The sequence below is a fragment of the Homarus americanus genome, unplaced genomic scaffold, assembly GCF_018991925.1.
Source record: "Homarus americanus isolate GMGI-L3 unplaced genomic scaffold, GMGI_Hamer_2.0 scaffold32929, whole genome shotgun sequence".
NCBI lineage: Eukaryota > Metazoa > Arthropoda > Malacostraca > Decapoda > Nephropidae > Homarus > Homarus americanus.
Window position 1 is genome coordinate 1,818,000 of NW_024737097.1, and position 15,612 is coordinate 1,833,611.

At 35.6% G+C, this 15,612-nt stretch overlaps 2 protein-coding genes across 4 annotated transcripts in view; one reads left to right on the top strand and one right to left on the bottom strand.

Moving 5' to 3' along the window:
• The window catches only part of LOC121873356, a 31,316-nt gene extending 22,756 nt beyond the window's left edge, over positions 1–8,560 (top strand). Inside the window, exons 6-7 of the mRNA XM_042376907.1 lie at positions 4,129–4,624; positions 8,493–8,560. Coding sequence (XP_042232841.1) covers positions 4,129–4,624; positions 8,493–8,560 — 564 coding nt within the window. The remainder of the gene's footprint in view (positions 1–4,128; positions 4,625–8,492) is intronic.
• A 2,340-nt stretch (positions 8,561–10,900) lies between these two features.
• Positions 10,901–15,612, bottom strand: part of LOC121873156 (protein still life, isoforms C/SIF type 2-like) — a 389,616-nt gene continuing 384,904 nt past the window's right edge. For all 3 annotated transcript variants that reach the window (XM_042376482.1, XM_042376480.1, XM_042376481.1), the window contains one exon: positions 10,901–12,759. The gene's annotated coding sequence lies outside the window, so the exon portion shown is untranslated. The remainder of the gene's footprint in view (positions 12,760–15,612) is intronic.

A 15,612-nucleotide genomic window follows, 5' to 3' on the forward strand; every position in this document is an offset into this window, starting at 1 on the left:
TCGCAAGTCCGACATGGTCGTAAGTCCGACATAGATAAAAAAAAAATAAAAATAAAAAATTAATAAAAAATCTACAATGAAATACAGTACAGTAAAAGTAATGAATAATGATGAATGGATACAGTACAGTGAAAGTAATAAATAATAAGGAATGGATACAGTGTGACTGAGCACTTAACCTTTAATGTAGTCAGCTGAATGCACATGGGGCCCACATAATTTTCTAATTATACATGGAGACTACATTAACTGGAAACGTTTCGGTATAGAAAATGCATGTCATTTAAATTTTTTTTTTTTATCTATATCTAAATTAAATGAAGTCAGCGGTAAATAAGTCCACGTGGTAAATGAGTCGGGGTCTAAGTGTATATATACTATATATTCAAAATAAGTCACATCAAATTGTAAGAATTTCAGCAATGTAAATTATATTCTGGCCGGGTAATTTGTATGAATTTTATGAGCTAAAACAAATATCTTCAGTTAATAAAAAAAAAAAATATTCTTCAAGACACTATCTGTCAATCAAAGTACCCCACCTTGCCTCCCCCCCCTCTTCCAACCATGCGGTCAGTCCCAACCTCTCCCTCCACCCCCCACCAATCCTCCCTTCAAGAGATGTTGGGTGAAAAAACCAAATTTTAACATTTTGTATTAAATAATACCTCAGATTAAAGTTAGGATAATATAATTGACATTGCTGGATTCCTTGTAAGACCAGGAATATTTTGAATACAAATGTCATATATTTTGCACAAAAAATAACATATTTACTCAGAGTAAACATTATATCTAAAATTTGTATGTCAAATGCAAAATCTATGATGTTTATATTCAAAATGATCATCATATTGTAAGAATTCCAGCAATGTAAATTATATTCTGGCCTGGTAATTTGTATGAATTTTATGAGCTAAAACAGGCAGGCCGGCAGGCAGGCAGGCGGTGGCGGGTGGAGCGAATCTAAAAATAGCGTCTGGAGCCAGACACTCTGGTATACGTGGTTAAGTGTGTTTAAGTGAAAGTTCGGCTCTTGCGAGGCACTGCGTATTCGTGAGTTCGCGCTAAGCGAAACCGCGTTAAGCGGGGTATTACTCAGTTGTACCCCACTTAACGCGGTCAATTGAACCCAGAGGGTCCCGCGTTAAGTGAAATCCGCGTTAAGTGAACAACAGAACATATGGGATTAATTCCAATAGAAACCGGCCCGACCCCCAAACTCCAGTTTTTGAAGGCACATACCTATGTTGTAGTAAAAATAACATCTTAATTTTATGATGGTACATGCACACAATTAATACTTAAGAGAAATAGAGAAATACAGTCGCCAAGTTAATGTCCATTCAAATAATGGACTCAACTCCCTCCCCTCTCACACTACACAGCCGGCTAACAGATGGTCGGTCGGTCCCTCCCTCCCCCCCCCACCCCCCACCAACCGTCCCAAGGAGATGTGTGGGATAACCTCAAACTAAAGTTAGGAAAATATAATTGACATTGCTGGATTCCTTGTAAGACCAGGAATATTTTGAATATAAATGTCATATTTTTGCACAAAAGATAACAGTTACCTAGAGAAAAATTTTTATCTAAAAATTGTAAGTTTAAAGCAAAATATATGATGTTTATATTCAAAATGATCACCAAATTATAAGAATTCCAGCAATGTAAATTATATTCTGACCGGGTAATTTGTATGAATTTTATTAGCTAAAACAAATATCTTCAGTTAATAAAAAAAAAATAATCTTCACGACACTATCTGTCAATCAAAGTACCCCACCTTGCCTCCCCCCCTCTTCCAACCGCGCGGTCAGTCCCAACCCTCCCCCCCACCCCCCACCAATCCTCCCTTCCAGAGTTTTTAACATTTAGTATTAAATAATACCTCAGATTAAAGTTAGGATAATATAATTGACATTGCTGGATTCCTTGTAAGACCAGGAATATTTAGAATATAAATGTCATATATTTTGGACAAAAGATACCATAGTTACCTAGAGAAAAATTTTTATCTAAAAATTGTAAGTTTAAAGCAAAATATATGATGTTTATATACAAAATGATCACCAAATTATAAGAATTCCAGCAATGTAAATTATATTCTGACCGGGTAATTTGTATGAATTTTATGAGCTAAAACAAATATCTTCAGTTAATAAAAAAATAATAATTCTTCACGGGGTAACAGATGGTCGGTCGGTCCCTCCCTCCCCCCACCAACCGTCCCAAGGAGATGTGTGGGATAACCACTAAATTTTAATAAATAATACCTCAAACTAAAGTTAGGATAATATAATTGACATTGCTGGATTCCTTGTAAGACCAGGAATATTTTGAATATAAATGTCATATATTTTGCACAAAAGATACCATAGTTACCTAGAGAAAAATTTTATCTAAAAATTGTAAGTTTAAAGCAAAATATATGATGTTTATATTCAAAATGATCACCAAATTATAAGAATTCCAGCAATGTAAATTATATTCTGTCCTGGTAATTTGTATGAATTTTATGAGCTAAAACAGGCAGTCAGGCAGGGTGGCGGGTGGGGCAAATCTAAAAATAGCGTCTCGGACACTCACCGCGTATATGTGGAAAAAACCCGCGTTAAGTGAAAGTTCAGCTTTGGCAGGGCACCGCGTATATGCGAAAACGCGTTAAGTGAAAGCGCGTTAAGCGGGGTAAAACTGTATGTGGAAAAAATCCGCGTTAAGTGAAAGTTCAGCTTTGGCAAGGCACCGCGTATATGCGAAAACGCGTTAAGTGAAACCGCGTTAGGCGGGGTAAAACTGTATATATATATATATATATATATATATATATATATATATATATATATATATATATATATATATATATATATATATATATATATATATATATATATATATATATATATATATATATATATATATATATATATATATATATATATATATATATATATATATATATATATATATATATATATATATGAAAACATATATATATATATATATATATATATATGCCAGAAAACACAGTCAAACTTCGGTGAAGTTCAACCAACCACAACTACGTTATTTTTGGAGCTAGAGTGCTTTTTTTTTTTAATTGAAGTTTGAAATCTGTAGATGAATTGACGGAGAAAATCTTCTTATAACATATTAAAATAATAGGCTATGGTTTTTTAACCCCAACTGATCTTTGAGTGCATTTTCTGGCACTAAATTATTTCCCATTATAAAGGTAAATTATGTTAATATGAAGTCAGCAGTAAGAATGCTATATGGCACATATTGGTTGCAAATGGTAACAAAATAATAATAAAATAATAATATTATTATTATTCTCGCTCCAAAGGGCCCTATGCGCCAAAACAACATTAGCAGCCGCCAGCCAATCAGCGAGCGAAAAGCGCTGCCTCATGCACGATGATTGGTTAGCGTCTGCCCTCGCCAGCCCGCCTCACTCTGTGTACAGGATGTAGGGTCCTTTGAATGTGGAGCCAGAACTCGGCACCCCGAGCCAGCAGCAGCGAAAGATGAAAATAGAAGTTTCTCTTTGCGGGCAAATTGACCATATTTCCCGTGCTGTAAGGGACCTCTGTCTATACTCAGATCATAGAGGAGGGGCTAAAATATTGATATCCAACATAAAAGCGGTTTCGCCCAGGGCGACACTTAGGGCGAATTAAATTATAACCATATACTTTACTCACCCAGGAGAATTATGTCCATGGAATCTCCCCTGTGTGTACTAGTACTTGTGGGCGTAAACTTGTAATTGCTGTCTGAATGGCTAGTTAACCAGGACCTTTAAGAGACGAGCAAATCTCCCATCCCTTTCTCTTTTATATCATCTACCTACTCATTTTAATTTCCTTTATAAGAAAATGAACTTTTTGTTTCACCTTCAGTAACCTACATAGAGATGCTCTCTCCAAAAGCCTCCTTCACCTCTTCTACATTTGTAGTTACATGCATTTATGTGAGTTTGTGTCATTACCAACACATAATGTATGTATATCATTTATACTGCTACTTTGACATTCAATATACTGTATGGTATTTATTAGTTTGTATCAAGTACGGTAATTTTTTACAATTCCATATTTATTCAAAGTTGATTTGTCTTTCTAGGTGAGTGGGAACACAAAGAATTGGGTGGAGAATGTGGCACTGGGACTAAGTGTAACTGTACTACACATTCTTTGCCAACCACGGCACATGCCAGATACAGTCGACGGCCTATCTAACAAGTATATCGACCCCTTGATGCTTCCTCGACGAATACCAGTGGAGAACCTCAAGTTGATAGCAGCCCTTGGGTTCTTTTGTGCTGCAGCTCCCACTAATGCATTCCACAGAAGTAACGATCCACATGGTACTTCTACTGTGTGTACTTTAGGTGTTGTAACTACAAACATTGGAGGCGGATGTGGTTCTTGTGGTGGCTGTGGTGGTTGTGGGGGTGGCTATTATGCTACATTTGGTGAAGCAAGCTGTGGGGGTTGGGGTGGTGGTGGTGAAGGTGGTGGAGTAGGGGTAAGTGGGGGTGGTGTTGGAGATGGTGATGGAGGAATGGATCCATTTGTTTGTATGCTTGCATCAGTTGCAGGTGTTGATGGTGGAGGGGGTGATGTAGGAGGTGATGGTGGGGGTGATGGTGGGGGTGATGGTGGGGGTGATGGTGGGGGTTGTGGTGGATGTGGTGGATGTGGAGGATGTGGAGGGTAGCAATGTAGATTTTTAATAACCATGTGATAATTATGGAGTGCCTTTTGACACCACCCTTGCCTCCTGATTCAGCTATAAAATCAATCTATTTATGCAATTTTAACCTGTGTTGCAAAAGTTGATACATATTATCACTTTAACACAGGATATTGATAAGAAATGTGTTGTGGTTTCTGAGCTAATTTGATGCCCTCATGCCCCACGGCACCCACTCAAGTCACGAGATGATGACCATACTGTCTTTATGAAACACTACAAATATTTCATTATTCTGCCTTCATGCTGCCTACTTGAATGTTTATTTTAGGATGTCAAATACACATTTTTTTACTTTTATGCAGAAGACAGCAGTGGCATATGGTGGGTACTGTATTACAACAAGGTGTGCTAAACATAAGCTCTTTATAATAAATGGCATAACTTAATGTACTTGGAAATGATTGTATAATATGTATATAAATAGCACAGTAAGCACACACTTGTGTAAAATAAAAAAAATGTGTAGCAGTGGATTGGCAGTGTAAACTTTAAACACTAGAATATTTTATTTATACATTTATTCTATTTTTTTTGTTTTTGTGATGTAAACTACTCTATAACTTCATCATAAAAGGAACCTCTCTATCTTAATTCCATAAGAATATTTTTCTCAATTGAAGATAAACTGAGACCACTGAATTTATCTTGACCTTTTGTTATACAATAACCAGTATTTATTTGCTTTAGCATGGAAAAGGAGCATTCTGTTACAGCAGTGTTATTTGGTATAGTTAAGATCAGTCCACCCAGTTTAAATACTACTGATATCCATCGTTCAGCGATCAGGATGCATTCCAGAAAACCAGCTAACTAAGTGAAATGATAGCTAAGTGAACAGAAATGAGAAATAATATCTTAAACAAGGGATAACAAGGAATAATATCCGTGAAGATGGCACGTAATTGTGTAGCCAAGTCACCAACTGGTTGACTCACCACCCAGTAGCACTCAGAGCGGCGGGTGAGGCTGAGCTGCGAGCTATGTTATTGTTCAACTCGTAATTTCAGGTAGATACATGTAATTTTTTTACTTTTTTATTTGTTATAAATGCACACACATTCGTTCATACAGAATGTGCAAACAAAATAAAACAATAATTATCATAAGGTCAAAAACATAAAAGGAATAAACAGTTCTTATGTGGTTGGCAGTTAGACAACAGAGCAGGGTAGGGAGAGTGAGGAACGACATGGGGGATTTCACAGCTGTTCTCTGTTTCGTGTCCTGTGAAATGATTGTCAAATGCCAACGCAGAATTTTTCCTTTTACTTATTATTATTATTTATTCCTGACATTTATTGGTACAGTATACACATGACACAGTTCATCGCCTGTATGCTGTGATGTCTCATAAGGGGAGAGAGAGTGCGGCTGGCCAGTCACTGCCTCAATACAGACTTTCGCTTCCCACATATACTGTATATACCGTACCCATGTTCTTCACATTTTATAGTTTTATAGTACAGTATATTGTATACTCTGTATACTATAAAATACTGTACTATACTGTAGTGTATACATTATACAATACAGTATTTTCTTTATTTCTAACCCACATTATAGTATTGTAATGATGTGCACTTAGAGCACAGAATCCCCAGTTTTTCCGACTTCCTTCCCAAATTTTTCCCAGTGAGGCTAAGATCACTAAACCAAAAATTGCAGATCATTAAATAACAAAGGGTGTTTAAAAATTTAAATCATTAAACCCAAATATCACTAACTTAACGATCGCTCAACGATGGATGCCTGTACTTTGAAACCAGACATGAGACTGTTTTCTAACATGAACTCTACTAATTCATGGATGTGTTTTTGTGGAAATTTAGAACACTGTTAGTTCATTTTTCAAGCAAATATAGTATAGTGAGTTCTGCTATAACGCGTGTTTTGATAACGCGAATTTGCTCTAACGCGATTTATGAATTAGGAACGATATTTGTATAACGCGAACGCTTGTTTGCTATAACGCGATTTTTGCTTACTATTTCTCCAATTTTGTGGTATTAATTGTGAATATGGTAAAGAAGAATATCTCCAAGAAGCGTTCTGGTGATAGAATTCCCGGTGATGATCGTAAAAGAAAGGATATAACACTTGAAGAGAAGCTCGATGTTATCAACCTCAAAATCACCCTTCTCCCCCATCAAGTTACATTCATATTTTTTCAAGGTAAAGTGTTACATTTACTGTATGATTTCATTATTAGATATGAATGTAACATTTATTTAGACTGTGCTATCCTTTGTGTTAGGCTAACTACTAAATTTTTTCGATTTCGAGTAATCTGCACCTAACCCTATTTTCTCCATAAGCCCTGTTATTTCTATTACGCGATTTTCTATAACATGATATTTTACAAGAACACAATTATCACGTTATAGCAGAACTACCTGTATACTGTAATAAAAAAGTGAAACATAAAAATCTTTTAATTTGTTTATCAAGTTATTTGGAAATGTCACTCTGTACTGCTCGCATTTTTTATCCCAAAGAAGGTAAAAAAAAAAATCTAGTTTAGAAAGTGAAGAATATCTACACTCAATCTGCATGCATATACGGTACTGTCCTCTGCTAGACTTCTTGGCCTTTTAGACTTTTGATCATTATATAATTTCAAATCCATATTCTCTGTTGTATTTAAGCTGTTGTGAAACATCATTTATTTTCTTACAACAGTATAATACATCATAGGTTTTGCTTTGTAATATAGCCAAACCGTTTTGAAAAATTTTCAAGGAACAAATTGTTTGAAAATTTTACAGAAAAATAAAAAAATCCTCATGCTTTCACAGTGGCATCAGTGTCCCAATTTCCAGAATTTTCAATGACATGCTGGAATAATTCAATAAACTGAATTCTGTATTTCTATACAGTACTGTGTTGCTTAAACAGGATGTAAAATTCCATCTAGTAGAAGCTACAGACGGCAGCTTTTTACTAAAAATTCAAGTAGAGTATGAACTCTTTAGAAGACTTAAAAAATATGTAGCTAATCCATTTAAATTTTGGAAAAAATCTACACTCCGTGATGTTGGAAAGGCCTTGCTGCAAAACGAAATTCAACATGCACACATAGCAGTGTGTAAAAAGGGCCAGAGGATAGTCATTAAGAACTTTGCTCTGCAAGCCACTTACATGTCCACTCATACTTGCTCCATCATAGGTCTGCCCAACCAATTTGTATTGAATCTGGAATTCTTGAGCTATATTAACTATGTATCTGAATACACCATCAGAGGTTCTGTCAGCACTCATATATGTAAATCCAATAAATCTTTCATGTACTTTACTACCATGAACAAAACACAAAACTGTAGAGAGCTGTGATTTTGGTATTACATATGAAGTTTCATCAAGGTATAATAGCAATGAATGTTGCTGAATTTACCTCCCTTTTTATATAATCTAACAGCATTAGATATTGCTTGGATGATATCAATTTGCACAGTTGGTGAAGTTCCTTGAAACACAGTTGATCTACATAAGTGAGTATCTAAAAGAGAATTATAAAGTTGAAGTAAATTCAGTAACTCTGTATGATTACTTCTATTTGCTGAAATACTAGATTCATCGTGACCTGTCAGTGGAAGCTCTTGTCTCGTTAGATAACATACTGCATCAATAATTTGTTTCAGAATTACTCTATCCTTTTTCACCCATTCATTGTGTCAGCATATTTCAGCTTTCCAGTTTCTGTCAATTCTCTGTTTACCAAATATTTTCAGAGCAAAGAAAGACTGAACTTGTAATTGAGATCTTTCATGTTTCTGCTGAGCTACTGATAAATGATTGAGATAAGAATAGCTATGTTATTCCACACACCACACTCTTTGGAAAACAGTAAACTTGACCAACAGTAAAGCTTAGATCGAATTTCACAACCAGTCAGCCATTCTGCTGTTTCTTAATGTGAAATGGAGAAATGTTTTGTATAGTCAGAATTTTTTTCTTTGAATAGAAAGTAAATTTGGGAGAGGACAACGAAGTTTACCATCCTTCACAACTTTTAGCTTATCCTCATAGGTTCTGATTGAAAAAAAGGTGTACTTAATATAGCTTCAACAGCATTTCCCATTGTGTAAGAAGGGTAAAATTAATTTTAATACATCTAAAATTACATCTGCAGTGAGATTTAATTACTGACTATATAAAGTAGAGCACAAAAACACCATCACAGTAAATGGATAAAAAAGAATGGAACGACCCTCTCCACAATGGGCAGTGTGCTACTGAGTGGCTGCAAGCTTTAGTTTGTTATTTCCCTCCCCCCTTTGCTGCTTCCCCACCCCCCCTCCCCCCTGCCTCAGACCTTCCCCTATCCTTCCAACCCCAAAGTGTGCAGTGATATCTCTTCACTGTAACAGCATTTTGTAGCAGCGGAAAGAAGAGCCCCCAAAAAACTTTGGTTAACACTGTGTTATTACATGTATAATGCTGTGAATATTTATTTGAATTAAACCAAATACAGTAATTAAATCATTGTTTCATGACTTTTTCTGGGTGTGCACCTCATACCTAGCACACCCTGAAGACAATATTAAAATAATTTCACTTATTATTAATCAGAATGTCAAGCATATTTATTTATGTGCAGTCTTGTATGATTGATTGTAAGAGCACTATTGGTTGTCAGCTGATTGTACATAGTACCTTTAGACAATGTTCTAAAGGTGAGATAACACAACAGTATTTTTGTAGTGGAGTGTTAATTAATACTTTGGTATAATCAAGTGTTAATTGTATGTCTTATGTAGGCCATGTAAAGCTTTATATATGTTGTAATATATTCTGTAAAGTATTTGTTTCTTTAATGACCTTTGTAATGTCTAATGTTAAATAGTACTTTACCTCTCTTCATCTTCTTGGGTAGGAGCAGTTTAGGTGATGTGAGTTGTCATAGGAGGTGGACAAATTATATAGGTGCCTACCCATGACTTTCCTCCCCTCCACATCTAGGCTCGTACACCTGACCCAATTGGCCTATTCATTCTCCACATGCTCAAACCATCTCAGTCTGCCAATACTCTCATTACCCAGTCACCCTCTTAGCTCTAAACAGAGCCTCTTATCTTTCAGTCTTACATTACACATTCTCACTTCAGCAACCACAAGTCTGCTTATGTCATCATCTTTAATTGCCATACAATTTCACACTTCACACCAGCTACATACATCTTTTCTTTCACATGAAGGGAATGTCCTCTTGCAATTAATAAAAGGCAGCCATAAACTTCCTTCAACCACTTTTGAATTTTGCAACTGGGCTGGCTTCAGCACCCTCATTAGCACTGATCATGTCACCCAGGTAACAGAATACATTAACACATTCCTGGGAAATATCCCTAATGTTGTGTTTCTCCAGCTTTGCTCAGGCCACTTGGTTACCTGACCTGCACATATAGAACACAAAGTCAGTAACATCCTGCAGTCTGCCATCTATTCCAATACAACTCTTGTGTACCCACCTTCCATACTCATTACCCATTATTGAGCTGCTGCCAACAATCTTACAGCCTGTGTAATCCATTTATTGGTTCTGCACAGTTTGCAGGTGTAACTTTTTATTTATGATTAACATTACACATGTATATATTTAATTGATTGTTGAAATTGATGTACAGTACTGTACTTCATTAGGCCAAAGTTCAGTTACTATTCATACATCTATTTCATAATAACTTTGTGTTATTTCCTTGAGTGCCTTGAGAACAGAGGTGCCTGTAGGTGAGTGATGGCTGAATAATGTAGGACTCGTGGCTGGGTGCCGGATGAATATCGCCCACTAAAAATTAAATACGTGAGAAGTTATTGATTTAGAGCTATATTTTTAAGCAATTTAAAAAAAAATGGTGAAAATATTTTAAGGGTCTTAAATTAAGATGAATTTCAAATTATTTAACCTAAATCCTTAATTAGTATGTTGAGTACATTGCCTATACAGTATTGAGATTTGGAACAAAATAATTTTTTTTTTACTCACTAAAATTTTAAGGTATTACCAGGTCAGGCATATAATGAAATAGCAATATTGATCATTACGATTATAGTAAGAGTGCTAAAGTTAAGAGGAATGGTAATAGTGATAGCAATGACAGCAGTGAAGAAAAAATTTTAATGGTTGTAAAATACTGGCTAATGGAAATTTTATAGAATGTACAAGCATAAATGTGTGAGGTTGGTGTCTGACCCTCTGACACTTACAGTTCTTATAAAGAAATAAAACCTAAATTTGTGTGAAAACTAATATTTCATATAACAATGGAATTTTGTCTTAAATATTGGGGAAATATACAAAGCACAGTTTCTTTCTCAGATATTTTATTTTCTGAGTATGCATAATTGTCACATCACAATCTATATAATGAAAGACTGGGAGTTTAAAAAAGTCATTATCGTCAATATTCTTTAAATATGAATATGAATTACAGTACTCATAATAATATTAATGCAATAGAAAAATTGCCAAAAATGACAGAAGCAAGAACATTTTACATGATTAGTTTTAAACATAGTGTGGGCATAGTAAAAGTTATTGTACAGTGCTTAAATACTAAAGTCATGAAGACTAGATGGCTGTGTAAGTCTTTGTGTTACCTCCTGCATGGAAAATGCCCAGATGTTACAGTAGAATAACAAAAGCAAATTTGTAGGTAGCACTGAGGATTTTAATGACATCGGTCTCATTTGAATAATATTTACAAATCTTCAGTCTCACCCACACAAGAACTTGTTTTGCAATACATATAACAAATGTATTGCACTTGAGCAGAAAGCATGAGTACAGGTATCCATCACTATATGAATGTTCGATATGAAAATTCGCTAATGCAAATTTCCTAAATTACAAAAATTAAAATCGTGTTCCCCCAGGAGTCAGCTGGGGCATCCACATCCCCCTAGTGCTCCCCTTACCGGGCTGAGGTAGGAGTTATGTTGTGATTATTTTTCAACTCATAATTTTGGGCATAAACCATAAACATAACTTCAGTTTTGTTTTCCATTTAGTTACATGCACACACAATCCTGCATACAGAATGTGCAAAAAAAAATTATAATGTCAAAAACATAAAAGGAAAATTTTTTTAATTTTTGCACCAGGGATAGTTAGCAGGATGAGCTGGGGGAATTATGTTATGTTTATTTTTCAACTTGTAGTTTTGGATAGATAAACTTAACTTTCTTAACTTCTTTTTTTAACTCGGTTACATGCACACACAATCCAACATACATAATGTGCAAAAAAAGTAAAAGAAATAACTATCATAAGGTCAAAAAAATAAGGGAATAAACATTGCTTTGCGTGTGAGAGCGGGGAAAGTGTTGTTAAGGGTGGCAGAGGTGGCCGGGCTGAGTTGCTGTGGCGACGCTTGAGGGCGGCCATGCATGAAGCAGCCAGTGTCTATGCAAGTGGCACCCCTGACGATTATGTTAAACATTGATTTATTTCTAACTTAATAGTTTTAGTTTCATATTTTCTTCTAGATAGTACAGTATTTTATTAATGTTTTTTAATGTGTTAGGTAGTAAATTACAGTAGTTGTGTACTATTTATCTTTAGTTTAGTAGGGTTTTTTTTGTGAACCGATTTTGTGTTTTTGGGTATAATATTGGGGTGCTTTTATCATTGAGGAACCGAACCCTATTTTACCCATTTATTGTTATTTGAGATATGAAAATACACTTAACGAATTCTTTTTACCTAACCCATTCGTATATCGAGGGATACCTGTATAGTAAATCATTAAGAACTGATACAAATCTTAGAAAAATTCTTCACTGGATACATAATGGCTTATTTGGGTGCAAACTGTATTATATTTATAAATGCCATCATATAAAGGAAGTCTTTGGCATGTGATGGTAGGCCACCAAGCAGTGTGGTAAAGAAGTCCTGGATGTGGAACGAGCATAGTGATTCATTGTAGAAGTGAATCATTTTATGTGAAGAGTCGATCTAGTTGTGCACGATTCTTTGGACCAATAATTGATGGGCTGGAAAGAGAGGTACATTATTGTATGATATTTACAGCGGTAGGTAAAACACTTATATTTATCAGTTGGGTGGTTTATGTTCATCAGTTGGGTGGTTTATGTTCATTAGTTGGGTGTTTTATGTTCATCAGTTGGGTGTTTAATGTTCATCAGTTGGGTGGTTTGTGTTCATCAGTTGGGTGTTTTATGTTCATCAGTTGGGTGTGAAATGTTCATCAGTTGGGTGTGAAATGTTCATCAGTTGGGTGGTTTATGTTCATCAGTTGGGTGTTTTATGTTCATCAGTTGGGTGGTTTATGTTCATCAGTTGGGTGTTTTATGTTCATCAGTTGGGTGGTTTATGTTCATCAGTTGGGTGTTTAATGTTCATCAGTTGGGTGGGTAATGTTCATCAGTTGGGTGGGTAATGTTCATCAGTTGGGTGTTTAATGTTCATCAGTTGGGTGGGTAATGTTCATCAGTTGGGTGGGTAATGTTCATCAGTTGGGTGTTTAATGTTCATCAGTTGGGTGTGTAATGTTCATCAGTTGGGTGTGTAATGTTCATCAGTTGGGTGTGTAATGTTCATCAGTTGGGTGTAATGTTCATCAGTTGGGGGTGTAATGTTCATCAGTTGGGGTGTAATGTTCATCAGTTGGGTGTTTAATGTTCATCATTTGGGTGTGTAATGTTCATCATGTTCATCGTGTAATGTTCATCAGTTGGGTGTGTAATGTTCATCAGTTGGGTGTGTAATGTTCATCAGTTGGGTGTGTAATGTTCATCAGTTGGGTGTGTAATGTTCATCACTGGGTGTTTAATGTTCATCAGATGGATGTGTAATGTTCATCAGTTGGGTGGGTAATGTTCATTAGTTGGGTGTGTAATGTTCATCAGTTGGGTGGTTTATGTTCATCAGTTGGGTCTGTAATGTTCATCAGATGGGTGTTTAATGTTCATCAGATGGGTGTTTAATGTTCATCAGTTGGGTGTGAAATGTTCATCAGTTGGGTGTGAAATGTTCATCAGATGGGTGTTTAATGTTCATCAGTTGGGTGTTTAATGTTCATCAGATGGGTGTTTAATGTTCATCAGTTGGGTGTGAAATGTTCATCAGTTGGGTGTGAAATGTTCATCAGTTGGGTGTTTAATGTTCATCAGATGGGTGTGTAATGTTCATCAGTTGGGTGGGTAATGTTCATCAGTTGGGTGTGTAATGTTCATCAGTTGGGTGGTTTATGTTCATCAGTTGGGTCTGTAATGTTCATCAGATGGGTGTTTAATGTTCATCAGTTGGGTGTTTTATGTTCATCAGTTGGGTGTTTTATGTTCATCAGTTGGGTGTTTTATGTTCATCAGTTGGGTGTTTAATGTTCATCAGTTGGGTGTTTTATGTTCATCAGTTGGGTGTGTAATGTTCATCAGTTGGGTGTGTAATGTTCATCAGATGGGTGTTTAATGTTCATCAGTTGGGTGTGAAATGTTCATCAGTTGGGTGTTTTATGTTCATCAGTTGGGTGTGAAATGTTCATCAGTTGGGTGGTTTATGTTCATCAGTTGGGTGTGTAATGTTCATCAGTTGGGTGTGTAATGTTCATCAGTTGGGTCTGTAATGTTCATCAGTTGGGTGTTTAATGTTCATCAGTTGGGTGGTTTATGTTCATCAGTTGGGTCTGTAATGTTCATCAGTTGGGTGTTTTCCATTAGTAGTTTTTAATGGTAATTCTGTATTAAACCTCTTGAATGTTTTGTAATATATGAGTGATTTCTATATAATGTGTACTGTACTGATGTAGGTGCCTACATTTAAAAGTAGTACAGTACTGTGTATCTGAAATCTAAATCTATTAATTTGTTGATTAGGTTAGAAATTGATTCCCTTTTTAAAATCACTCTGTGGCCCTTATCTCAAATAAGACCTTTTAATGTGGACTGTGTGTGTGTGCAAAAAAAATGCCTATGTCTGCTTTTTAAGGTTATTGGCATGTCAGGGCACCTTGTCACTGAGATCATCATTAAAGAGACAAAAAGAATAAAAGAAAGTCTTACCAACATCCCCTAAACCCTGACACAGTGTGGTTGGGGGTCAGCTTGCTTCTAGTCACAAGCACTGATATATTAGTGTAGATAATTAATATCTTGGGTCAGCCTGTCAGGTCATAATTATTTAATAAGCCAGTCCTAGGTTTGGGAGAGACATCACACTGTGGACTTGTGGATTTACTTCAATGAAAGACATCAGATCATAAAGTAAGAAACAAACAAGCTAATTATATAAAAATCATTGTTCTTTTTCAAAATGATATTTTCATTATGATTGTGGTCAGAGGCGTATTTAACACTTGAAAGTACTCGGTGCATCTTTCTTAGGACCACTTATTAAAATTCGAACATTCAGTTTCATAATTTCTACAGGTTGGGTATCCTATATCCGAAATGCTTGGGGCCTCAAGGGTCTCGGATTTGGGATATTTTCGGATTTTGGAATACCTATATCCTGTATACAGCTCCTGTATCATGCGGTAGCTCAACCCAGCAGGGATGGGGCCCAAGACTATGCACAAAATTCATTTATTTTTCATTTACAGTATATGGATACATAATATTCTGCAGGTAGTTTTATGAAATATAATTGAATAATTATGGGTATAAAATATATGATAAGATGTACACAAAAGACCCAGAAAGGTAAGCAATTACTACGGTCTGTTTGGCATCGCCATGATGCCTGACTCTGAAGCACTAAGCAGCCTGTGTCTTACCTTTATTCATTACACATACACATTATGCATACACATTACACTTACCCTAGTCAAAGTTATGGTATATGCCATATTGAGTGTATTATCTACCATAAATATAATGAAATAAGAC